Raw genomic sequence first — 26,872 nt, forward strand, 5'->3', positions numbered from 1 at the left:
ACAGGAAGTGGCAGGGTGTCTTCCAAAACAAGGCCAAGCCCTAAGTGCATTCGAAGATGCCTTGAAAAGCCTCTTTTTGGCCTGTTACAAATGTTTATTTTGTAGTCTTTCATGTTTGTGGATTATAATAGTACCTGCTATGATTATGATTTATATATGTGGTTCTGGTTTAATAGATCAGTACTTGAAAAATACATATCAGTCACCACGTAGGAGCTCATGATCTCCCACATTTTTGGTACTGGTCATTTTACAAAGCCAAAGTAAAACTGTAACAAAATGATGTCCTAGAGCAAAGATTCCTAATTTGGAGGTATGTTTCCTCATTGTATTTTGTACATGTCACTCTTTAGGTGTGCTTCTTTCTTCTGTGAACAAAAATTAGTTGTTATCTCTCTGAGCCATAACATTTTAAGGAGTTATTTTGCTTTCTAGGAGTCTATATCGACCTGCAGATTTGCACAACGAGTGGCACTCATAAAGAATGAAGCCGTTCTTAATGAAGAAATCGATCCCAGATTAGTAAGCAAATTTGAACTTAAACTATGTTAGAAAAAAAAAATCAAAGTAGATCAAAAATCAGCAAAATTCAAGAGGCATGTCCTTTGTACTAGGCAATGTATTAAATATTGGAAACATGTTAATTTATTTAATTCTCACAACTTTATGAGTAGATATCATCTCTATCCCCACTTTACAGATGACAAAACTGAGGCATAGAAATGTTAAATAATTTGTTAAGAGTCACAGCCTCCTATATGTGACAGAGCCAGGATTCAAGTGCAAATGATCTGACTCAAGGGCCTCCCACCTGCAGTCCTATCAGTCCACTCCTAGAATGTGTAGTGAGTCCCGAGGACATGTGCTATGCAGTCATGGCTAGTTATATTTACATGCAGGTGGTACCCTTTCAGAAAATACCAGTTTAACAATCTAGAGATAATAATAATAGACCATCTTTTTTTTTTTTTAGACCATCTTTTATAAAAGCTAACAGAGAGACAGAAGTTGTAAAGGTTATATAGTTGAACCATTTTTAGCGTTAACTGTCCTGTTACTTACTTTAGAGATTTAAAAAGTTAATCATTGGGGCACCTGGTGGCTCAGTCAGTTAAACATCCAAATCTTGATTTTGGCTCAGGTCATGATCTCAGGGTCCTGAGATCGAGCCGTGTGTTGGGCTTCAGGCTTAGCAAGGAGTCTACTTGAGATTCTCTCTCTCCCTTTCCCTCTGCCCTTCCTCCGGCACTTGTACACACTTGCTGTCTCTCCCTCTCTCTCTCTCTCTCTCTCTCTCTCTAAAAATAAATAAATAAATCTTTTAAAAAACTAATCATTGGTTGAGTCCATGGAAAAATAGCCAAACTTCTAGTTTTATAACAATGCATCCTGCTTTATTAGAGTGAATTTTTTTAAAGCAAAAATATTTGCAAGTTCCATGACTCAGATCCTCATTTTATTTTATTTTATTTTATTTTTTTTTTTCAGATCCTCATTTTAAATGCAGATGTTTTCTCTCTATTTTGTTAGTCTTCTCTAAATTAAATACAACATGGAATCAACTTACACCAACATTGAAAATGTAGAAATTAAATATTTTAATTTTGTACATTGCCAAATTAAGATTATATTACTTTTCAAATCACTCAGCTTTTAAAATTTTCTCTAGAACATAAGCTGGCGTAAGCTTAGCAGTATGTGTTATATAAAGGGTGTGAAATCTCACCAATAATATTTCATTTATAAATTTCTCAAATTCCAAAAAAAAGCGCCTTCTCAAATTCTCTATTACTCATATTAATTGTTTCCTTTTGATTTTTGTTCTGTATCCCCTGAAACCATTGCACAGACATATAAAGACAAAAGAGATTAAAAGAGTAATGGGGTTATTGGCTTTACTCTGCTTTCCTCAGGAGCTTGAGCTGCTCAAATGGAAATCTTTGGAGAAACCAAATGGGTGAGGCAGGGTCTCTTTCCAGCACAGGTCTGGTCAGACACCAGCATCACACAGTGCCCTTACTGGAAGAAGGAGTCAGAATTCAAAGGCATGAGTCAAGTGGAAGAGAACTCATAGGATGAATTCTTCTGCCATCCGTGCCTCACCAGCAAGCAGCCCTGTAGCATCACAGAGCAGCCTGAGAAAGACAGTCATGAGTCGTTAGCCCAAAAACAGAAAGTAGTGTGTAATTGAAGGAAAATGAACATATTAAGTGCTAGAGAGGTGTTTTTCTTTAAATTTGGCTAGAGAGACTTTGAGGGAACTTGAGGAATGTAGAGAAAGGTGAACATTGTCATGTATTTGATGTAGGGCTACAAGAAATGTAAAGAAGAGAGAAACCTGAATCAAAGCTGACAGCTGCTAATTGAACAAATAGTGAGGCCTTCCTGGTGCAGAGCAATCTGGCAATTGACAAGTATTATCTCCTGGTCTCTTTTATAATTAATGGCTTTTAAAAACTGATATGACTTCATGACTTTATGGACAAAGCTTTTCTCAAGCACAGGTGGCAATTGTAAATTTGCCCTCACAGCCACCCAAAACACAACTTGGATAGGATTTCCAATATTTTACTCTAAAACTCCAATGGCACAGGTGAATCCAAAGCCAGCCCTCTAGGATCGGGTTTGCCAGGGTTGTAATTTGCTCTCTTTACAAGTATTGATACCTCAGTAAGACAAGGTGATAGAAGAATTGTGAAGAGGCCAGAGTCTGTGGTGACTCAGCATGGGCCACAATCTCCTAAGGATGGCTCTCATTCCAAAGTTTCTACAGTAATCTGATGGGAGGTGTGACTGTAATAATCTCAAAATCATGAAAAGTTGGCTTAGTTTTGAGATTTCTGTTCAGTAACAGAAGTTAATTTGGTTGTTAGATTTGAGTTTGAAAGCTTTAGTAGAAATAGAAAATATGTCATCAATATTAATTTAGTAGGGGGAGGCGATACAAACAAATGATGCACGTAGCTCCTGCCTAGGGATTTTCACTCTAGAGCTTGATGATTCTGAGTATGTTTCTGAAAAGAAGCAAACAACCCAAACCCACCCAATCCTGTTCATTTAAATGAAATTCTAGGAGCACTGACATATTCAAAATACTCAGTATCCTGTTCTTTGGAGCTTTTGGTCCTGCCAGTGTGGCAGAGATAATCTGAACCCCGCCTATATATAAAATTTAATGAGCACTTTTGAAATCTATGTCTGAGGTTGAATGAGGTAAGGGAATTCCCCAGGGCCCAAAAACAAAGCTGAAGTTGCAGTCGTTCTGGAGTAAAGGGGTGAAGGGAATTGTAAGAAAGACCTCAGAGTTGGAGCCCTGGAACCTTGGAAGATGGATGATGGACCTGACATCCTGTCTGCTTCCCAACATAAAACCAGTGCAAGAGTGAACCAGGAAGGAAATCAATCTGCCCACTAGCATAGGGAGAAGCTAGGGAAGCTTATCTGCCTTAGCTTAGACTTTAGGTGAAGTAAAATGCGGTTTCCCTCGCAATTTGAAATCCTAACTAAGGCTCTGGTTCACATGGGTTTGAAATTCAAACTTACAGACTCCCTTGGTCTGATAAACCCCAAGCCAAGAAGTTAGATAAATGAACAACAGAATAAATACAAAAAAGTAGAAAGACAGAAATTAAAAAGTATAAAAATGACTGAAAATAAAACCCAAAGCAAAGACACAGTGGAAAGGAGCAACAAAACTCAGTTTTTAGTCTATTAATAAAATGAGAAAATCTCTGGAAAGATTAATGAAGAAAAGAATAAAGAAGGCAGAAATCAACTCAGCATTTGGAATGAAAAGGGGACTTAGCTATACATACAGTAGATATCTTCAAATAACAATAAAATAGTTTGAATGACTTTATGGCAGTACATTTTACAACAAAATGTACAATTTTCTATAAAAACATAACACTGAAGCTAATGCAAGAAGAGTTTTGTTTTATTTTTTTAAGAAGAATTTTTTAAAACATCAATAGATCTATGACTAATAAATAGACTCAATAAGAACAAAGCTACCAAAAGGAGAGAAAAAAAGAGGAAGAAAAGAAAGGGGAAAGGAGAGGTGGAAGGGAAGAGTGAGGGAGAGAAAGAAAGCAGGAGGGAAGGATGGAACAGACTCCATGTTTTTTTAAGTTTAGTAAATATTGAAGGAAGAATATAAATTTAATTCACCCTGCTAATTCTTGTTTTAGGAATTTTGTATCATGGTTATATGATTATTACTATGATATGTGGTAGCATGAGCTATTTGAGCTCATTTTAAGAATTTAAAGATAGTGTATCATTAGAAAACATGTCAATGTATATAGCAAAAGAAAGAGCCATGGGAAAAATAAACACCATATTTCAGGTAATGGTAATGAGGGATTCATTTAGAGAAGGCTCTACAGAGAGGTTCAGGCTTCCAAAGTATCTGTAATGTTTTATTTCTTAAGCTAAGTAGTAGGTATATTGGTGTTCACTTAAGTTAAGTAGTGGGTTTACAAGACATCCTTTATATCTTTTTGTATATCTGAAGTAGTTCATAACAAAAGAAAATCACATGAATCAAGGTGATTCATCATATTCACAGTTGAAAAGAGAAAAAATTATATGATCACATCACTAGATGAAGAAAAGGCATTTTTAACATTAAACATTCATCTGTAGTTTGAAAAGACTCATCAAACTATGAATATCAGTGAACAGCTTTAAAGTGATTAAGGGTATCAACCAAAAACTACAGCAAACATTTTGAAGGTGAAATGTTAGAAGTAATAAGATAAGAATGTCTGAAGCATTATACTTGGAAGTCTTAGTTAGGACAGAGACAATTTAAAAAAAAAAAAAAGTATGAGGATTTGAAAAGAAGAAAGCATCTGTCGTGACTTGCAGACAATTTGATTGCTTAGAACATCTAAGTATATTTAATGATAAACAAACAAAACAATGTTCAGAAAATTATTTGGTACAAAATCCCCACATAAAAATTATTCACCTTCCTATAAATCAAAAGCTAACAATTAGAAAATGTAATTTTACAAAAATTTCATTAATAATGGCAACAAAAACTTTAACATTCTAGGAAAAATATATAATTAAACATATATTTATAGAGAATATGATAGACCTTTATTGAAAGGAATCAGTAGGAAGCCATACTATGTTCATGAATGAAATGATTCAACATCACTAATTTGATAAGTCTTACCAAATTACCCTTACCAAATTTATTTCCAGTTAAAAATTGAGGAGGACATTTGGTGGAATTTTACAAACTGGGTCTCAAACTTATACAAAAGAACAAATGACTAAGAATAGCCGTATCTATTTTGGAAAAGAATAAAATGGAAGGGGCTTGTTCTATCTAGATGTCAAAATTTCCTAAGGTATAATAATTAGAATAGCATAGTATTGCCACCTATATAGTCAAGAACATAATGTTTTTAACCAATAGCCCAGAAAAAGACACATTTATATGTAGAAACATGTTATATAAGAATTATAATAGCAAACCTTGCATGGTTAGTTGTATAAAATATAAATTAGATCTATATCCCATATTTTATACAAAACAAAGGTCTAATGTGAAAAGCAAAGCTTTAAAACTTTTATAAGAACATATAGGGAAATATTCCTCTGGTTTTAGGTAAAATAGATTTTAAGAAGACACAAAAATGCAACTCATAATGGAAGAAGTCGATAATAAATATATTGAAACTTAAAATCTTCACTTAACAGAAAGAATGCCAGAAAATTAAAAACATGGTATAGATTGGAAGAAATCTATGTATCTTACATAAAACTAACAAAGGATTCAGGTGCTTGGGTGGCTTAGTCTGTTAAGCATCTGTCTTTGGCTCAGGTCATGATCCCAGGGTCCTGGGATGGAGTCCTGCATCAGGCTCCCTGCTGAGCAGGGAGCCTGCTTCTCCCTCTCCCTCTGCCTGCCCCTCCCCCTGCCTGTTCTCTCTCTCTCTCTCTCTCTCTCTTGCTGTTTCTCAAAGTAAAGAAAAATTTTAAATTAAAAAAAACTAACAAAGGATTCATATATAAAGAAACCTGCATGCAGATCAATAAGGAAGAATAAAACAACTCAGCTGAAATATGAGCAAGAATGTAAATAAGTAATTTACAGAAAAGGAACCCCAAACAGCCAATATACATATGCAATGATAATCAACCTCCATAATAATCAGAAAATGCAGATTGGAACTAAATGAGGTACCATTTTACAATTTCCAAAGTGGCAACATTAAATTATCTGTCAACACTACATACGTGGTGAAGTAAATTTGGGGAAACAGGAAAGAATATATACATGTTGCTGATAAAGAATGTAAGTTTATACACCTACTCTGAAGAGCAGTTTAGCAATATTTACTAAAGGGAAGATGCACATACTCTACAACCACACAGTTTTATTTCTAAGTGGACCCTATAGAGTGACTCACATATGTGCCCAGAGATTTATAGTGTTCACAGCAACACTGTTTATAATAGCAAAAGTGAAAATCCTAAATGTGCATCAACAGGAGACATGGATAAATTGTGATATATTCCTTTACTGAAATAGTATATATCCATGAAACTAATGAACTAGAGCCACATGAAGCAATATAAATAATCTCAAAAACAATGTGAGGAAGAAAAAACAAGTTGCCATTCCATGTGGTAGTAACATTTACATAAATTTAAAGCATTGCCAACGATACCATATATGATTTGCAATTATATCCATCCAGATGGAGTAAATATATGAAAACATGCAGACAAATGCTCCCCACTAAATGCAGTACAGTGATCACCCCAGGAAGGACAGAAAGAGAACAGGAATTGTGGGCTCTGGCTATATAAGTAATGTTTTATTTGTTAAAATGAATTCTAGAACAATTTTGACAAAATGTTAAGATTTCACAAAGCCTAGTGGTAGATACAGGTGTGGCTTTTACATCATCTTCTGTACGTTTTTGTATCCTCACAATTGTTTGTAATTTTCAGAGATGTATGTTCTCTGTCACCACATTCCCTTTAATGAGGAGCTGACATTCATTCTCCCACCTTGCCATTTGTAGATGATTATACGCCTTCAAAAAGAAATCCAAGAACTGAAGGATGAACTGGCCATTTTCACTGGGGAGCAGAGGACAGAGGCACTCTCAGACGCAGAGCTCCTTCAGTAAGCCTGCAGACTTTTTTTTCTTTTTCTTTAACAGTGAAAGTTTGTGTTAACTTCTTTGTTGGCCCTAATGTTATGAATTCACCTCAAAGCATGAAGGTCTCTGGGGACAGTCTGAAATTGCATTTAGGCGCCAGTTAAGAGTGGCGGCTTTCCACGAAAAGCTGGATAAGGCTGGCAGTGTTTTTGCCGCCTCAGCTTTGAGGAAGTAAAGAACAGAGCATATAAAGGATGGGAATATCCTTCTCATGCCAGCTGAAGAGAAGGGATCGTATAATAGTCAGGCAATTTTAAAACATACACACCAAACACTGGTAAGCTGTGGATCTCAGATCTGAAAGGAATTCAAGAAACGTCCTTTGTATTAAAAAGCATCTTGCTGCAAGCACCAGTTTATCCCATGCCAAGGTAAGCTCTCTCCTTTAATAAATAGATGGCCCATGTATTATAGTTCAGACACGCAAAATGGGAATGAAAGCAGGGATTCAGGGCTTTTCTACAAGCGTGGCATCGTTCAGGGCCTTTTATATTTGCAGCCATGTGGCATATCGGTGGCACAATGTGGCTCTCATTCTCTCTCTGATCGTGAGCCACAGTGGTGAGCTTTCTTGTTGTTTCTTTGCAGTTTATGAAGCATTTGTGGAGTGAATAATTGGCTGGGCTTAGAAGGCAGTGATATTCTCTATTTCCAAATGAGAAATAGAGCTACACAAGATTTTTCTAAGGCTTTAGTATCATTTCACCTAATCCTCTCCCAACAGAGAAAATGGTAAATAATAGAGATGATGAAAATATTTTCTTTAAACTGTTTCATGGCTGTGCCTGGAAGTAGGTCTAAAGCTTGAGGAGGCCTTAAGCAAGGTTTCCACTATAATCAAAGCTTTCACTCCTCTAGCATGCCATTTCGTAATTCCAGAACACTATGTTTAATAATAGGAGAGGGTCCTAAGCCTTTCCTTGCAAATTTGCTTTGTGGCATATATGCAATTAAAATGAAATATATTGCCAAAATTCACATTTTGAAGAATTCCCTGTCATTTCTTGAAATAGCTCAGGATCGCTGAGATACAGAGAAACCCAAGTTGAAATTCCTTCACTCTGATGCTCCCTTCCCCTCAAAGAAAGGAATTACCATTACCTTTGAAGATAACTCTTCAGAATTTTGATCTTCAAGTCAGGGTTCAGCCAGGAAAACAAAACCGTACTAGGCCTCTCAACAAAGGGAATTTAACAGGAAATCTGTTGTAAGGAGATGATATTAAAAGAAATACACAGCACCCCAAAGATCAGGAACAGCAGGGGGCCCTATATCCCTGGAACCTGAGGGATGATGGTAGAAGCTTCTGTTACTAAAGCCTAAGACACCTGACTCTGGGAAATGAACAAGGGGTAGGGGAAGGGGAGGTGGGAGGGGGGGTTGGGGTGACTGGGTGATGGGCACTGAGGGGGGCACTTGGCAGGATGAGCACTGGGTGTTATGATATATGTTGGCAAATTGAACTCCAATAAAAAAAATTAAAAAAATAAAATAAAGCCTAAGACTAGAGTTGACCAGCAGGAGCTAGCAGGCCCAGTGAGTGCTGGGGCCACCAAAGAGCCACAGATGTGATCAGAGGCATCATCCTGGCGGGGAGCCCTAGCTTCTCTCTCACACCATTTCCAGTCTTCCACCTGGGAGGCCCATTGGCTGAACTGGCCCAGAAAGCAAGTATTAGGAGAGTCAGGGAATGTAGTTTCCTGTGATACAGGGTCAAAGAGGGGAAAACCAGAAATTGGATCCAAGAGCAAAAAAGGGAAACAGCCAGCATACCAAATAAGTACCAGAGTTTTCTCTAATTCCAGTATATCCTATCTGTTGCTCAGGAGGCTCTGTTTAAGGATAAGATTATGCATGTGGTAGTTTCAAGATGTCGGTTCCCTCCACTGCACCAAATCTAAGAAATTATAGTACTGATACAAAGAAACATCTGAATCTCTAGCCACACCTAAGAATAAGACATAAACCTCTTAAGGGACTAGAGGCTTCAAGGAATTCCTGGCAGATTGAAGGGTGGGGCAAGAGGAAAGGATAGACCAAGAACCACCAGGAGCTCGTGACTGCACGCTGGCGGGGGGGGGGGGGGGGGGGGAGGGGGGAGGGGGAAGGGCTGGCCTTGGAGGGTTTAGTAGAGCCCTGCTGGTGGGAGCAGTTTGTCCTTTGAGTCCTATGTGCTCCTTCTTCCCTTCTCCACCCAGTGTTTATTTAGGTCAGAGTTTCGGATGGAGAAATAGGGAAAGGACCCAGGTAGCTGATGATACTCAGGATGAATTGGGGACCAGACAAGCTCTGAAGGCTTGTAAGGTTGTCCTCAACATTTCCCGTCCCCTGTTGCCACTGAAAACAGCAGGGAGCACAAGCAACCACCACTGCTCAGCCCCTCTTCCAGGACCAGCTGCCCAAACTCAGATCACAGAGAGTTTTCAAAAGATGAGCTCACAGTCGGAAACAACTAGAAGTACAAGGATGGCCAACTTGGAGAAAGATCAGGACAAGAAGCCTTTACAGCTTGGAAGGCTTCAGAACTAAACATGATATGAAGAATGATTAATATCTTTGGAGATGTAAATGGCATTACATCCATGAAACAACAGGATCTTTATTTTTATAAAACAGACTCAAGAGGAGATCTGAAAAAAGAAGAAGTATAATTGTTACCATTAAGAACTTAATGGATGGGGCAGCCTGGGTGGGTCAGCAGTTTAGCGCCATCTTCAGCCCCGGGGCGTGATCCTGGAGACCCAGGATCCATGCAAGGAGCCTGCTTCTCATGCCTGTGTCTCTGCCTCTCTCTGTGTGTCTCTCATGAATAAATAAATAAAATCTTAAAAAAAAAGAAAAAGAATTTAATGGATGAAAAAACAGAAGGGCAAATTAGGTAGGAAGAGCAAGGTAAGGAATTCTTCCAGAGAAAAGATAAAGTTTAAAAGAAAAGAATCCTAGAGAATAGCTCTAGATTTACCAGTATCTAACAAAGAGAAGTTTATAAAGGAGAAATAGAGATAGCACAGAGGAGCCAATGATTAAGGAAATAATATCTAAGAATTTCTTAGTGCTTAAAAAAAAAAAAAAGAAAAGAAAAGACCAGAACAAAAGGGTTACCATGTGCTAAGCTGTATAATAATGTAGAAAAATTTTAGGACCTCAGAATATAAAAAAGAATCCCAAAAGTAATCAGAGAAGAAAAATATTAACAATCAAGAATCTGGTTTAGAGCAAACTTCTTATCCACCTTCTCTGGAAACAGGAACCTCTAGTGCTGAAAAACAAAACAGAACAAAACGAAACAGGACTTTGAATGGAGATTTCTGTATCTAGCCAAATTAGCATTCAAATGCGAATGTGAAACAAGGCATTTTTCAGACGTACTAACTTTGAGACAGTAAGTTAACCACCCTTGTCCCTTTCTAGAAGAGAGTACAGCAGACTACATTTCACAAAAAGAAAAATGCTACCAAGTATAAAAAGCAATAAGGAGCAGATGTTATTTCTTTCCGATACTTAATATTGTATTATATTTACATTATATCTTTTACTAACTTGCCACTTCCCACATACACAGATGTTCTGCTGAAAAGTTATTGACAACAATCAAATTTGCCATTCATAGGAGTTTGGGGGGGTCTACTGGAGAGAGATGAAAATGTGACAACCGATTTAAAATACTGAGAGACTCTTAGATGTAGTTGGTTCCTATTGATCCGCAGATAACAAATATATAAATGTGGGTTGGAACAGATTCTATATAGACAGGATGCAGGGCTGTCATAGTTTTTCTGGGCAATTGGTTCATTCATTCATTCATTCAACATTTATTATTCCTCTAGTATTCACAAAACTCTGCCCGAGGCCTTGAGAGATGAGCAAAAGATGAACAAAACCTAGATTCGTGTCTCAAGGGGTTCACAATTTAGTGACACTGACAGAGACACAAGCACAAGTAATCACGATGCAAAATGTAAGTGTTATGAGAAGATATAAATAAAACCTGAGATTGCAGAGATAGTAATGATTAATTTTGAGCTCAGGATCCTCATGGAAAATTAGTTCGCATGCTGGTGAGTAAACTTAAGCAGTTCCCAGTGAAATGATCTCTCTCTTGTCAAGATAGATATGCTATATAGCATTACAGTTTATGAATGATTTCTGATGGGCAGCTAGGAGAACAGGGCAAAATGTTATACCCACCCGGCCAAAACAAAGCCCAGCCAAAACAAAGCATAGGGTTTCATGGTGATCCAGTAACTTAGTGCTTGTTCATACTGATGGTGAGGATTATTCAGATAATGTGGGTTTTTGTTATGACTTTCATTATATTGTTTTGACAGTTATGTTTCTCCATAATTCACTAGATTGAATATTGGCAGAACTGAAAATTCATCAGATTTAAAAGTCCTTTATCATCTTAAAGTAAAAGAGAAATTAAAATTCGCTGGAATGTGGCGGACTATTTAATATCATTAGTCTGTGCTAATGACTTCTGGGGCCTCTGGACATTTATTCAGGAATAAGAATGTGAATCAGATTCAGTCTCTCATTGTGCCTGGACTCCCTGGATGGTGATGATGGGAAGGGGATGGTGGTGTTGGAGACAGGAAGAGTCAGGGCTTGGCAGGACAAATGGCAGAAATGTAGTGACTTTAGTCTGCTTCTCTGTCCTGCTGATTCCTGGCTTTATGCTGACTGGCATGGCTTAAGGACATTTCTATTAAGGATTCTGTGAAGGATGTCAGAAAGCAGATATTAAAAAAAAAAAAAGCAGATATTTAATAGATAACATATTCTACATTCTGTTATGTGCATTGGACACTTTGGAGATGTATGTTAATATTTAGACCTATCAAATTTTTTTGAACTATTTCCTAACATTTCAGTTCTTAATGTAAATATTTATTGCATTGACTTGGATGCTTCAACGGAAGAGGATTGCAGATGTCAGCCTCCAGTTATTGTGATATTTTTAGTTTACATCTTTTTTTTTTTTTTTCAGCCCATGTAAATTTGAAAAGAGACAGCTGGATGAAGGCTGTATAGCCAAGTTAATGTTTATACAGAGCTTCTTGGGTGAAGATTTGATTCTGATTGATTCTCTAAACACATACCTCTTTCTTTCTCTGTAAAAAAAAAAAAAAAAAAAGCCTGTAGATCTCTGGCTAAGATGGAAGTATTATATCCTGGCCCAAGTCTAAATGAGTAGAATATTTTCTGCACAGCAACATTTTACTTCTGAGATGGAATTGAATTGACTCTCGAGGGCTCAAATTTGCCCAAAGTAAACTTTCAAACATCTGGATCCTTTTCTTTTTTCTGTTTTCCCATCAGCCTTATTAAGACATAATTGACATATAACATTGTATGAGTTTAAACTGTATAATGTGATGAGTTAATATATGTATATATTGTGAAATGATTACCACAGTAATGTTAGTTAACACATATGTTATCTCACATCATTCACGTGTGTTTGTGTATGGGTGTGTGTGTGTGTGTGTATGCGTGGTAAGAAGTTTAAGATCTGGGATCCCTGGGTGGCGCAGCGGTTTGGCGCCTGCCTTTGGCCCAGGGCGCGATCCTGGAGACCCGGGATCGAATCCCACATCGGGCCCCCGGTGCGTGGAGCCTGCTTCTCCCTCTGCCTGTGTCTCTGTCTCTCTCTCTCTCTCTCTGTGACTATCATGAATAAATAAATAAAAATCTTTAAAAAAAAAAAAAAAAAAAGATCTACTCTCTTAGCAACTTTCAAGTACACAATACACTATTGTTAACTATAGTCACCATGCTGTATATTAGATCCCAGAACTTATTCATCTTATAACTGAAAGTTTTTGCCTTTTCACCAACATCTCCCTGATGCCCCCCACCCCTCAGCGCCTGGCAAATACCAGTCTACTCTCTGTTTCTCTGAGTCCAACTTTTTATTTTTCACACATAAGTGACTTTATATAATATTTGTCTTCCCCTTGCTTGTTTCCCTTAGTTATATTTTGCATGTCAGTTAATCCTTCATCTTGTATTTATTAAGCACCTGCTAAATGCTAAATAGGTACTTTTAGCTATTAAGGAATATAGGACACAGAAAATAACTCTAAGGAGTGAGAGTTTAAGTGGGGACATAATGCATATACACAAATGTATATATATATATGTATATATATTTGTGTGTTATATAACAAATGATATATATATATGCATATATATATAAAACACGGAATAAGATATCATATTAGTGAAAAGAATAAGTGGACACTGAGAATTGTAAAACCTTAATTATAGTTCTAATTCTACTCATATTAGGTTTTTAATGACTCTAGATTTGAGTTTCGTCATGTATAAAGTTAGCGAAATGGACTAAATGCCATCTGGGCACTCTTTCAGCTCCATGTTTTTAAATCTAATATCAGCTTATTACACATGGCTTAATAGTTTTTTACTCATTATCTATGATAAGAAAAAGCTAGATTATATAGGAATTCAGAAATGGGGAAGTCATTGCAGTTATCACCATTGAGCAAGCTAAAAGAGCGATAAAGGATGTCAATATGAAGCAGATACCACTCTAAGATACAGATGAGAGACCACATAAAGGAAGGTGCTGAGAGGGAAAGAGCACAGTGTGTGCGTGTGTGTGTGTGTGTGTGTGTGCATGCCTGCATATGCATGTGTGTGTGTGTGTGTGTCTGTTGAGGGGGCAAGGAGCAGTGGGAAGAAATCAGTATGGAGGTTTGCATATAAGAGGCACTAACTAGGAGGATCTGAATAAAACTGACCTGTCAGGAGCCAGGAGTTCTCCTGGAAGAATTGAGGAATAGGATTAGACACATAAACAGTGACCGCATGATGGGTTATGAATACTGTATGTAGAGCTACTATTTTATTTTACTTTATTTTATTTTACTATGACTAGGAAACACTGTACTTTGAGAGTATTGCAGTTCATTAATTTATATAATAATGTTTCATGTGCTCTTCCTTTGTACTAGGCACTGTTCTAAGTGCTAGAGATATAGAAATGAATAAAACAAAGCCTTTGCCCTCATTCTGATGGGGAGAGAGATCGTACACATGATAAATAAAATACAGAGCATTTCAGGGTGCAGAAAGTGCAAAGAGAAAAATGAAGCAGGCGTTGCAGTTTTAATAGGATGACCATGAAAGAATTAGGATGAAGATTTTTTCTTTATGATTACTAATAGCAACAAATAGATGTGACAGCAGCAAATAGAATGAGCAGGGGTGAGAAATTGGGATGATATTACCATTGAGTTTGGAGTGATGATGAGGAAAAAGACTCTAGTAACGACAGTGAAAACAGAGTAAGAGATAAGATTCAATAGAAGTGATGGCTACAAATATAGAAGATAAAGAAGGGAGAATGGCAAAAGGTGAAGACTTAAGATGGATTATCAGAGATTAGGAAAAGAAACTGGTTGAGAATAAGAAATATTCAGTTCTCGACACGATGAAGGCATATACAATATCCAGGTTAAATTCTGGAACTTTAAAAGGCTGAAGATTTAAATTTTGGAGTGACTAGTATTGAGTTGACATAATACTGGTCAAGTTCATAAACCAGCTCAGAAATTCTCCAAGCTGATTTGAAAGAGGCAGTAATTGGAATCAACAATACCACATCTCCCTACATTCAAAGTCACCATAGGCAGCTTGCCAACTGAATTTATCTTTTTACTTGGCCACATCATCCCCATTCCCTCCTTATGTTGATTCACATAGAATTAAATACTCCATTCATTGGTTATTTTCCAATGGGAAAAAAATACCTCCCTTTCTTTATGACTCATAGTGTTAATAGTAAACAGTGTAGAAAGATGAGACATTAAAAGGATAACAAGGGACTATTATGAACAACTTATAACAATGTATTACTAACTTAGATGAATTTGACAAATTTTTAAGGTACAGAGAAAGAGAGAGACTGAATAGTCCTATACCTACATGAGAAACTGAATCTATACTAAGAATTTTCCGACATAGAAAACTCCGGACCCAGATAGCATCACTGCAAATTCCGCCAAACATCTCAGGAATAAGTAATACCAATTCTACACAGACTTTTCCAGGAAACAGAGGAAATAATTCCCAACTCATTTTACAAGGACAATGTTGCCTAATATAAAAAACAGACAAATATATTTATAAGAAAACTAGAAAACAACATCCTCTATGAATAAAAATGTTTAATAAAATATTTACAAATTGAGTCCACCAAATGCACAACAAAACAATAAGTCATGACCAAGTGACCTGGATTATTCCAGGAACGAAAGACTGGTTTAGCATTCAAAAATCAATCAATAAAGTTCACCGTGTCAACAAACTAAAAACAGCAATAACAAATATTTGATCATCTCAATAGATGCAGGCAAGTATTGTACAAAACTCAGCATCTACTAATGGTGAAAACCCGCAGTAAACTAAGAATAGATGGGAACTTCCACAGCTTGATAAGTGTCTCTACAAAAAAACTGTAGAGCTAATTTAAGATTTAATAGTGAAACAAGGAATCCTTTCCCCCTAAAGTTGAAAATGAGGCAAGGATGTCCTTTCTCACCTCTCCTGTTCAACATCATAGTAAGAGATTAAGTCAGTGCAATATAGCAAGAAAAATAAATAAAACACATAAAGGATTGGAAAGGAAATAATGGAACTATCTTTATTCGCAGACAATATGTTTGCCCATGTTTTCTACATCCAGAAACAATAAAAAGGCTACTAGAACTAATAAATGAGGTTGGCAAGATTGTAGGATACAAGGTCAATATACAAACTCAGTTGTATTTCTGTATACTAACAACGAACAATTAGAAATTGAAAAAAAAAAGCTAGGATCATTTATAATATCATCAAAATCCAAAATACTTGGGGATAAATCTAACAAAATATATGCAAGATTTGTATGCTGAAAATGATAAAACATTGATGAGAAAAAATAAAAAACACTTAAATGCAGAGATACATTGTGTACATGGATTGGGTTATTTAATGCTGAGATGTCAGTTCTACCAAAATTGATCTATAGATTTAATGTAATACCAACCAAAATTCCAGCAGGGTGTGTGTGTGTGTGTGTGTGTGTGTGTGTGTGTGTAAATGGGCAAGTTGCTTCTAAAATTCACAGGACTGGAACGCCTGGGTAGCTCAGCAGTTGAGCATCTGCCTTCAGCTTAGGGCATGGTCCCAGAGTCCGGGGATTGAGTCCCACATCAGGCTCTCCTTGAGGATCCTGCTTCTCTCTCCATGTCTCTCATGAATAAATAAAATCTTTAAAGAAAAATGCAAAGGACATAGAATAGATAAAAATGACTTTGTAAAAGAAAAGAAAAATAATCCATACCTTACACTCTGTACAAACATTTATTTGAAATGAATCATAGCCCTAAATATACACTATAATATATAAAACCCCTAAAAGAAAAGATAGGAGAAAACCTTTGTGACCTTGAGTTAGGCAAAAAAAAAAAAAAAAAAAAAAAAAAAAAAAAAAAAAACATTATAGGACATAGGAAGCACAAACCATAAAGGAATAAAAAATTATTAATTGGAGTCCATCAAAATCTTAAAAACCTACTCTTTGAAAGAGACTTTAAGAAAAATTTAAAAACACAGACTAGGAAAAAACATTTTCAAAACACATGTTTGAAAAAGGACCTGTATCCAGTATATACTTTAAAAATAATCACGATTCAATCATAAAATAAACAATAATATGAACAAAATATTTGAGCAGACGTATATCAGAAGATATACAGATGGCAAATGAGGACATAACGTCAACATCATTAATCATTAGGGAAATCAAATTAAAACCTTAGTGTAATGATAACTATACAATTATTAGAATAGCTTTTTAAAACTAGTAATAGTAAGTGCTTTAAGAATGAGACCCTGAAACTTTCATACATTGCTGATGGGGATGATACACGGAGCCCCTACTTTGAAAAAAGAGTTTTGCAACTTCTGATAACATTAAATGTAATACATATCCATAAACCTCAGCTGTACCATTACTAGGAATTTTTCTATGAGAAATGAAAGCATATGCCCACACAAAGGCTTCAACATGAATATTTACAGCAACTTTCCTCAAAATCTCCCAGAACTAGAAACACCCTAAACCAGTGAGTGGCTGAGCAAATGGTTGTACCGCCATACAATTGAATCCTATCCAGCAGTAAAAAATGGAGTGAACTATTGATGCATTCAACAGCTTGGATGAATCTCAAAAACCTTATGCTGAGTAACAGAAGCCAGATACAGAAGGCTACATACTATATGATTCTATTTATGTGACATTCTGCAAAAGGCAAAAGTATAGTAAGAGAAATCAGATTAGTGGTTGCCAGGGTTGCCGGTTAGGGGGAAGGAGGAATTGATTATAAAGGAGCAAGAGGGAATTGTTTAGGGTGATGGCAATATTCTGTATCTGATTTTAGTGGAGATTACATAACTGTGCACATTTGTCAAAATGCATGGGGCTACACATATAAGAAAGGTGAGTTAAAAATTTTACTATCTATAAATTTAACCTCAACTAACCTGACCTTTAAAAAAACTTGAAAAATCTGCATGACAAAAGGTAATAGAAAAGTTAAAAATCAGTCATTATAGTATAGCAAAGAAAGTAGAACAAAACCATACAGTGAGGGATTTCCCTTTAGGTAAAATTTTGTTGTGGTTCATTTAATCATAGAAACTTATCTTTGACTCTAAGCCCCTCGGAGCTCACGGCATATTTTTTAACGACATGCACAAGTTGAGGGGAACTTCCTCAGTGTCCTGCTCTGCCACCAGACCGACAGGTCTGCCCACCTGCATCTGTCCCCGCTTCCCAGTGCAATACTGTGTCTTCTCTCCTGCGTTGCGCTGCCCTCGCCCACCGATCATGCTCTCAGGCCCAGTCCCTTCTGTCATCTCAGGAACGTCCATCATCCTTCTTTTTTTTTAATCTTCAAGTTTTTTCCCACATTAAAAAAAAAAAAAAAAAGACTCCCCCTTGGCCTGGCCTCCCCCTCTACCTACTGCTTTTTTCCTTCTTTTAACCCAGCTACTCCAAGAAGTTGCTTTGACTCATGGTCTCCTTTCCCTTCCATCCTCCTCAACACCCTCCGATCTGGCTTGTGCCCCCTCCACTCAAGTGTCCTAGTTACTGATGACCTATGAGTGGATAAACGTAATGGGTCTATTTCAGCCCTCATCTTTCATGACCTGTCAGCGGTGTTCCCTGTGATTAACCACCCGCTCACTGAAACATTCTCCTCTTGGGACTTGCCCTCTCCCGATAGCTCCTTGGCCTCCTTGGCAGATTCTCCTCCCTTCATGTTGCTGTTCCTCAAGGCACTGTCTTATGTCCTCTCCTTCCCTTTCTACTTTCTATTCTTTCCTAGGTGATCTTATCAACACCCACAGCCACCCTGAGGACCCCAGTTTATTTGGCTAGCCCACATTTATTCTTCTCTGAATGCCACACTTCTTGATCACATTGCCTACCTGCCAGCGTGCTCTGAACTCAGCCTGCACCCAACTGAACTCTTGTCCATTTTTCTCCAGACCTGGTCTCTGCTGTTAGCCAGTGTGACAGTCAGTGTCACTCTGAGCCCTATTGTGTCCCTGGCCAGAAACTTGGAAGTTACCTGTGACTCTACTTTTCTTCTTACCTGCCTCCCCACCCTGCCCAAATCCAATCCATTTGTAAGTCCTGTTGACCCTGTCTTCAAAACACGTCCTGGACTGGACCACTTCACACCGCCTCCAAACCTCTGTCATCTTCTTTTCACTACTTTGTTTTATGGGTAAAAATGGCATCATACTAGGTTTTCCTGAATCCACTTTGCTCCCTCTAACATTTTTTTCTGTGCAGCCCGAATATTCCTTTTTTATACAGTACAATTCTTATCATTTCACTCTTCTTCTTAAAACTTCTCAGTGACTTCTGACTTCCCATTGTTCTCTGGAAGAAACCAAATTCCTTTCTATGACCTGTAAGTGTCTCCCCAGTGTGACCCTTTCCTGTGTTTTCAGCCACATTTCACATTCCTCCCCCCATTACCCCTAGGCTTCACCAGCACTGGCCTTTTAGTACCTTAAATGTTTCATTCTGTCTCTACCCCTGGGGCCTTGGCACATGCAGCTGCCTCTGCCTTCTGACTGAGGTGACCTGTGCATGCATGGGGACGCACAAACATACATCTTGTTTTGCTTGTTCTATTCCTCCTCCGAACCGCAGTTTAAACTTGTTCTATTCCTCCTCAGCTCATCTGTAGCCCCAACTACATCATGACAGGTTTTCATCTTTTCTGTACTTTTCCATCAGAACACTTACCTCTGGCTACAATCATGTCTGGGGTATTGTCTACTTGTTATCTGTGTCCTCCACCACACTGAAAGGCCTCTGAGGCCATGTCTGCTTTCAGTGAACATACACGGCACCTTAATTTGTATCATTTTGTGACACATAATCAGAAAATATGCAGTGAATATTAATACAGCAAGAAATAAGCATAGGCTACGTTAAAACGCCAGCAGCAAAAGCTTAAGAGCTATTGGACCAGTTCATGAGCACATAATCATGCAATTGGAGATATGGAGCTACTGCAATCCATGCAGGCACGTGTCACCCTAAGCAAACAAGGCCCTTGTTCCGTGTACATTTTACCAAATGGAAAATGGTTCCTGCAATGATACTACCTATACTACCTCCTACTCCTACTGAGTAGGGTCCCCAGATTCCTCTTTTTTTTTTTAATTTTTTTTTAAGATTTATTTATTTATGATAGACATAGAGAGAGAGAGAGAGGGAGAGAGAGGCAGAGACACAGGAGGAGGGAAAAGCAGGCTCCATGCGGGGAGCCTGATGTGGGACTCAATCCCAGGACTCCAGGATCACGCCCTGGACCAAAGGCAGGCGCCAAACCGCTGAGCCATCCAGGGATCCCCCCCCCCCCCCAGATTCCTCTTGCTGTGCTTAATGCTCCTGATGGGAAATAATGCCATCCTTCTGGACTGAAACGGTTGGTAAAGCTGGCAGCTGTGCTGGAGTTGGCCCTCAGGCCCTCAGGCCTCTGTACCAAACAGAGGGCAGGCCTTCACCTTCTATCCTTGGGGCTGTCTACACTCTCTATTTGGGCTTATTTGGAGATTGTTATCTGATGGGATTTCTTTCTTTATTCTTTGTCAAATTAAATAATTTAGGACTAACTATAGTTTAAAATCAAGCACAGGGGATCCCTGGATGGCTCAGTGGTTTGGTGTCTGCCTTCGGCCCAGGGTGTGGCCCTGGAGTCTCGGGATGGAGTCCCACGTCAGGCTCCCTGCAGGGAACCTGCTCCTCCCTCTTCCTGTGTCTCTGCCTCCGTGTGTGTGTATGTCTCTCATGAATAAATAAATAAAATCTTAAAAAAAAAAAATCAAGCACATTGTATTATCAGACCCACAAACACAGAATTTGTCTCAAAAGAATGGATTTATACTAATAAAAGCTTATGATATCCAAACTTATATGTAAATAAATATACCTGAAGGAAGAGTCCTAAATCCTCATTTTCCCACCAATTGAACCTCACTTTGAAGTAATTTATACTTGTATTCACTCTTTCTAGTGAATAAACACTGGTTGAGTACTGATGGTATCATGCCAGGTGCTCTGTTAGGACCTGGGAGGCTGGCAGTGGGGAGCCAGGGGTAGATGACCTACATGCTTATTGGTGATGCTGAGCTGCTATCAAAGATGCTCAGGGCCAAGCGGGGGAGGGGAGTTTGTGTAAAGGGAAAGGGAAGAGGGAGGGCAGACTTTATAGAGGAAGTCAGGAGATACACTGAAAACCCATCAGTGCTTTCATCCTCTCCCAGTAAGCATTTCAAGGTAACTTCAGAAGTCATTTCCACCACAGTTAACTTGAAGTTCAATTTTTTTCTATATTCGACGAGTCTAATAAAAGTTTAATTGGGTTCAGTTTCTCAATTTGCTTGAACTGGATTAGAACCATAAAACAGATTTCAACTCCAGATATTGTGGCTCTCTTAAACCTAAAATTTGATAACTTGCTCCCCGAAGTATGGGACAGAACAATTAAAATCAAGACCATCTGATATAATTTGAGATATACCATCACCATGTTGGTAAGTCTTGTACCGCACCCTCAGATTATTCCAGAAATGAGATGAAGCAAACAAACAAATAAATCCCTACAATACTGGCGTTAATACAATTCTAGTGAGGATTAGATACCAAACCAGACTTTCTAGGACAATCTCTTGTCAGTACTCACATCTGGACACTTTATCCTTTTTATATTCAGTTTATTTTCACTGGCCTCCAGAGTGGTTTTATTTGTCAAGCCACTATTAAAAATATGTTTCAAAATCATAACTTATTTGTGTAAATTCTCTGACATGATGAGCTTTCCTGATTGTTCTCTGGAAGAGTCTTCACTGTGGAGACAGGGAGGAAGGGGTTTCAGGAAAGTATGGGAGAGAGAGAAATAGAGAGGAGGTTGTGGAGAGAAGGAGAGAGAGAGAGAGAGAGAGAGAGAGAAGCCCAGGCAGGAGTCTGAACAACCTCTTGAAAATTGTTTGAAATATGACTGACCTCTTTCCTATACCAGATTGCTCATCAGAAAATGAAAAACCCCAGGCACCTGGATGGCTCAGTGGTTGAGCATCTGCCTTTGGTTCAAGTCATGATCCCAGGATTCTGGGATCAAGTCCCACATTGGGCTCCCCACAGGGAGCCTGCTTCTCCCTCTGCCTCTCTCTGTGTGTCTCTCATGAATAAATAAATAAAATCTTAAAAAAAAAAAAAAGAAAAACCCCAAGAAAGTTTGTGCCTAATTTCTTGTCATTATGGATGAAATTATCCCAATGACAATGATAATATGGACTATCTCTGACTCTTCAGAATCTCTTCCCAAGACCTGCAGGGGCCACAGTTGGTCTGGCCCCTGGCAACTGCTAGAGCCCTCTTCCCTCCCCTAAACTTCTCCCTCACCCTGGCCTCTTCGATGTCCCTCCACTGAAACGCTCCTCCTTCACTTCATTACTCAAATATCATATTATCAGAAAGACTTTCTTCCCAGGCCACCTTATCTAAAACACACTTTCCCCTGTTAGTCTTTATCCCCTTTATGCTGAGTCATTTTTCTTTGTAACAGCAACAGCATTTTTAATGTTTCATTATCCATTGTCTATCTCTGCCTATTTTGTGAGGACTTGGGTTTTATCTGTGTTGTTTGCCATTATGTCCCTGTCACCTAAAACAGTACCTGGCCCATGAATATAAATAATGTGTTGAATGAATTAGTGAACTCTCTCAGGGTCTAAGTTCCATCTCTGGCTTTTTTTTTTTTTTTTTTTTTAAGACTTTATTTATTTAGAGAGAGCATGACTGGATCTCTGGAGACTCCATGCTGAGCACAGAGCCCAATGTGGGGCTTGAACCCATGACCCTGAGATCATGACCTGAGCTGAGATCAAAGAGTTGGATGCTCAACCAACTGAGCCACCCAGGTGTCCTTTTGCCTTCTTACCTCTCTAGAGCCTCCACTCAGAGCAGCCCCAGGGTATTGGGTGTGAGCAGGTACCCTCAAAACTAATCTCTGTTGATAGAAAGCACTTCTTGACATTCCTATTCAACATTATTGGTTTGGGATCCATGTGTGCTTGGCCTTTTAAGGATTTATGAGTGTGAATGATGAGGAATTATTTGCAATATTCAGAATTTTGCCCAAAACTCTTTCTTGAACTTTGTCCAGAGTCACTGAGATGAAGCAGAGAAAATTTATTGGAATAAACTGAGTCATGAATTCTAATCATGACCTGTCTTCTAGCCTATGGAGATGCACTATCTTAAAATGATCACTCCACCCTCAATTTTCTAATTTTACATATATGACCTTGGGCAAATTATATCATCTCTTTGTGTCCCAGGTATTAATCCGTTGTATGGGAGGAATAATGGTATCTCACCATAGTGCTGTTATCCTCATAAAGAAATCCATGTTATACACTAAACACAATTTATTATTATTATTTTTAAATTATTATTATTTCCCTATGATTCTTGATATAATTTTTACTGGTGCTAAAGAATCTATTTACTTATTTGGATATTTTGTCAGGCTTCTTTACTTAGAAACAAAGGAGCAAATTACATTTTAATATCTCTCTTTATACACACACTCACACATTCATGCAGGATGAAGGAGTACTAGAAGGAAAAACCACAAAAATGTTATTGGAATTACTAGTGTGTTTTGCTTTTGTTTTCCAGTTCTTTTTATATGGCTCTATTTCCTAAAATTTCTATTGAAAATTAAAGTTTACTTTTTCAAAGAATGGATGCCACTTGTCTATTTTACACCTCTAAGTGGCAAAATAAAGTCATTTCACTTAGGTAATGAACAGCAGGGAAAAAAGCCCTTCTCTGTTAACTCTGCTTTTACACTAAATTTCACAGCTGAATTAAAAGCAAATGTTCTCTCTTGGCATATAGCAAATTATTACACAACCCACATAGTTGGTTCTGAGATCTAAATTACATCTGCTTCTGGAATTTTAACTTTATTTTTATAGTTAATATTTGTATTATTTTTGTATATTTGGGCTATAATATTGTGTATTATTAATCAGTCACTTAAGAGTGGTGTTTTCTTATTCAGTTGATATAAGGCTGTATATCTAAACAGCTAAATAAAACAAAACCTATAAATTGCCAGAATGGAATGTTCATAAAATGCTTCCAAATCGGACTTGTTTGCTTTCTATCTTACCGTCTACTTCCTGAACCATAAAAGTCCCTCAAATACTCCCAAAGTGAGAAAAATCTGTTGAAACTTTTAAGATAATCTGGAAATTTAAAGATAAAGCAGCAGCCAACATCAATCAAGAGAATTGATGCCTAAAGTTTCTATTTGTGTTTAAAATAAAATTATAAATTGGAATAAAATCTTTGTAAATAATAAATGCATGTTCACACAATATAGTGTGTGTAAGTATAGAAGGAGCATGTACTTCCAGAAATCCTGGAAAACAGAGACAGACATAAAAGAGAAAACAATATGTGTATGCACATGCCCGTATCTGGGTGCACAAGAAATGTGCCAGAAGGAAAAGGCAGATGCTTTCTCTTGAATGATAGTGGTGAAGGCTTTTCCCATGTAACTTTGCCAGGGACTTGTAGATGTTTTATCCAATATCAAGGTGAATCCTCCAAACTCTTGTTCCCTCTTCCCCCCTATTGTTCAGGATCCCCAGCAGCCTGAATTCCCTGCATCTCTCTGATATGAACAGTGTACTGTATTATAATACCTTCATACTTCTTTCAGGTACTTCCCAGTTGTTTTTATTTTGAATTATCTGTTCTTTCTTACCAATGCTGGACATGTCAACAAAACCTTCTGTTTCCCATTTTCTGAACTTAGCATTTCAACATCTGTATAAGTTGTACTAAAAATACGCAAACATGCGATTGTTAGTGAACCTCCTAAAATCTTGTAAGTGAACAAGATGGATTGAGTTGAGATTTTGTGGTGGTTGTTACTGAGAAGGATTTTATTTCATTACTTGCTTTTTTGGAGGTGGGGAGGAGAGGAGGCTAACTTTTCCTATGACCTTAGGAACCTAACCTTTGGGTATATCTTGTAATGTAGCTCATTTGCTTACAAATCTGTGGGCTCCAGAGAGATGAACAAGCCAAGAGAACAGTTTGTCTTGGCTTCATCCCCTGAGGCTTAGGAGAGGACATGTAGAGATTTCTCCTTCTGTTCCAATCCTCAGCCTTGCTGCAACTGAAAATTAGAGATTCGGTTCTATCCCGGGACCTTAATTGTCAGTCCCTGAGTATTATTAAGCACATCACAGCGCTGTGCTAGAAGCTGCAAAGATGTAGAAGCATAAAGCATGGTGCCTGGCCAAAGGGAGCTATGTGAGGACATGGGATATCTGCTTTTGAAAAAAAAAAAAAAGACAAAAACAACTAAAGATTAAGACAAGTAAATGATCATGTACAGAAAGAGCAATAAAGACCTGGATTAAAGAGTACTTAATGAAATAAAGATTAATTAATTACCCAAATATCTGTCTGTATAGATCAAGCTTTCTTAATAAAATGCAAAAGTGTCCTGCTTCAAGAATTATCCATGTTCAATATGAAAGAAAGCACTTAAGGACTCTCAGAACTGCTGCCACATTGTGTGGAATCTAGAATTAGACAACTGGCTTTTATTTTTTAGCTTCTCTGTACGGTATGGATACCCATGCTTCTCCTCTGTGTACAGGATGGATACCCATCCCCCCGACATTCAAGTAAAGATCTGAGAACTTGTGAGAAATTACAAAGATTTTTTTCTTGTTAAAGAACCCCAGTGTAGGACTTCCCAGTGCCAGTAAAGTTAAGAATGCTCCCAAATGGAACAAGGGTAATTTGTATCATTCACTAGGCTATGAGATGGTGATTTTGTATTCAGCTAAACATTGGTATAAATCCTACTTCTTTTTAATTCTACACCTATCAAAACTGGTGGTTTGACAGACCTTTTAGTTTGGCACAACATAATGAAGAATTATCTCCAAATAACATGAAAATCTGAGTTTATGGTATACATCCAACTCCCAGCAGAGGCATATCAAAATATAAGATGCCTCATGCAAGTATCCTGTTTCCGCCTCCAACTGACTATAGCCCGAGCATCCGGAGCCTTTCTAACCTTGCATTCTTAGGCTCTTCTAGAAACCCTGCTTTTTGTCTGGCTTTACATCCTTATAGGCCAAAGACAGATATCCCCAAGACCATTCAAGGACAGGCTCTTAGCCTGCCCTGATTGGCCTAGCAAACAACCTGTCTAGTTCTAGTGACCTAACTTTAAAGAGCTAAGCTCAGTGATGACTCAGTCAAGACTGGGTGTTTTTGTACTCTCTTCCTTGGAGTACAGCATGCCTTGTTTATGGTACTTTATGGCACTTTGCCGATGTTGCATTTTTTAAAAAATTGAAGATTTATCAATTGTCTTGGCACTATTCTTCCAACAGCATTTGTTCACTTCAATTCTCTGTGCCATATTTTGGTAATTCTTACAGTATTTCAAACATTTTTCTTATTGTTATATCTGTTATGGTGATCTGTGATTACTGCTTTTTGATATTACTATTGTAACTTTTAAGACATCATAAATCAGACGCATATAAGACAGCAAACTTAACAAATGTGGTATGTGTTCTGAGTGCTCTACCAACCAGCTGTAAAATCCCATATCTCTTCCTCTCCTTGGACTTCCCTATTTGCTGAGACTCACAGCATATTGAATTAGGCCAATTGATAACCCAAGAGTGATGTCTAAGTATTCAAATAAAAGAGTCATACATCTCTCACTTTAAATCAAAAGCTAGAAATGATTAAACTTAGGAAGACATGCCAAAAGCCAAAACAGGCCAAAAACTAGGCCTCCTGCAGCAAACAATTAGCCAAGTTGTGAAGGCAAAGGAAGAGTTCTTGAAAGAAATTAAAAGTGCTACTCCAGTGAACGCATGAATGATAAAGTGAAACATATCTTATTGCTGATATGGAGATTTTAGTTGTCTGGGATTAAACTAGCCACAACATTCCTTTCAGACAAAGCCTAATCCATAGTAAGGCCCTAACTCTATAGTTCTATGAAGGCTGAGGGAGGAGG

The 26,872-nt window shown here is 37.7% G+C and overlaps 1 protein-coding gene across 18 annotated transcripts in view; it reads left to right on the top strand.

Moving 5' to 3' along the window:
• Positions 1-26,872, top strand: part of KIF6 (kinesin family member 6) — a 381,228-nt gene that overhangs the window by 136,241 nt on the left and 218,115 nt on the right. For all 18 annotated transcript variants that reach the window (XR_013383557.1, XR_013383558.1, XR_013383556.1 and 15 more), the window contains 2 exons: positions 436-522; positions 7,053-7,156. Coding sequence is in view for 7 of the 18 variants with exons in the window: in XM_077904139.1 (XP_077760265.1) it covers positions 436-522; positions 7,053-7,156 (191 nt within the window). In the remaining 11 variants the exon portion in view is untranslated. The remainder of the gene's footprint in view (positions 1-435; positions 523-7,052; positions 7,157-26,872) is intronic.

The sequence above is a fragment of the Canis aureus genome, chromosome 7 (assembly GCF_053574225.1).
Source record: "Canis aureus isolate CA01 chromosome 7, VMU_Caureus_v.1.0, whole genome shotgun sequence".
Classification (NCBI taxonomy): Eukaryota; Metazoa; Chordata; class Mammalia; order Carnivora; family Canidae; genus Canis; species Canis aureus.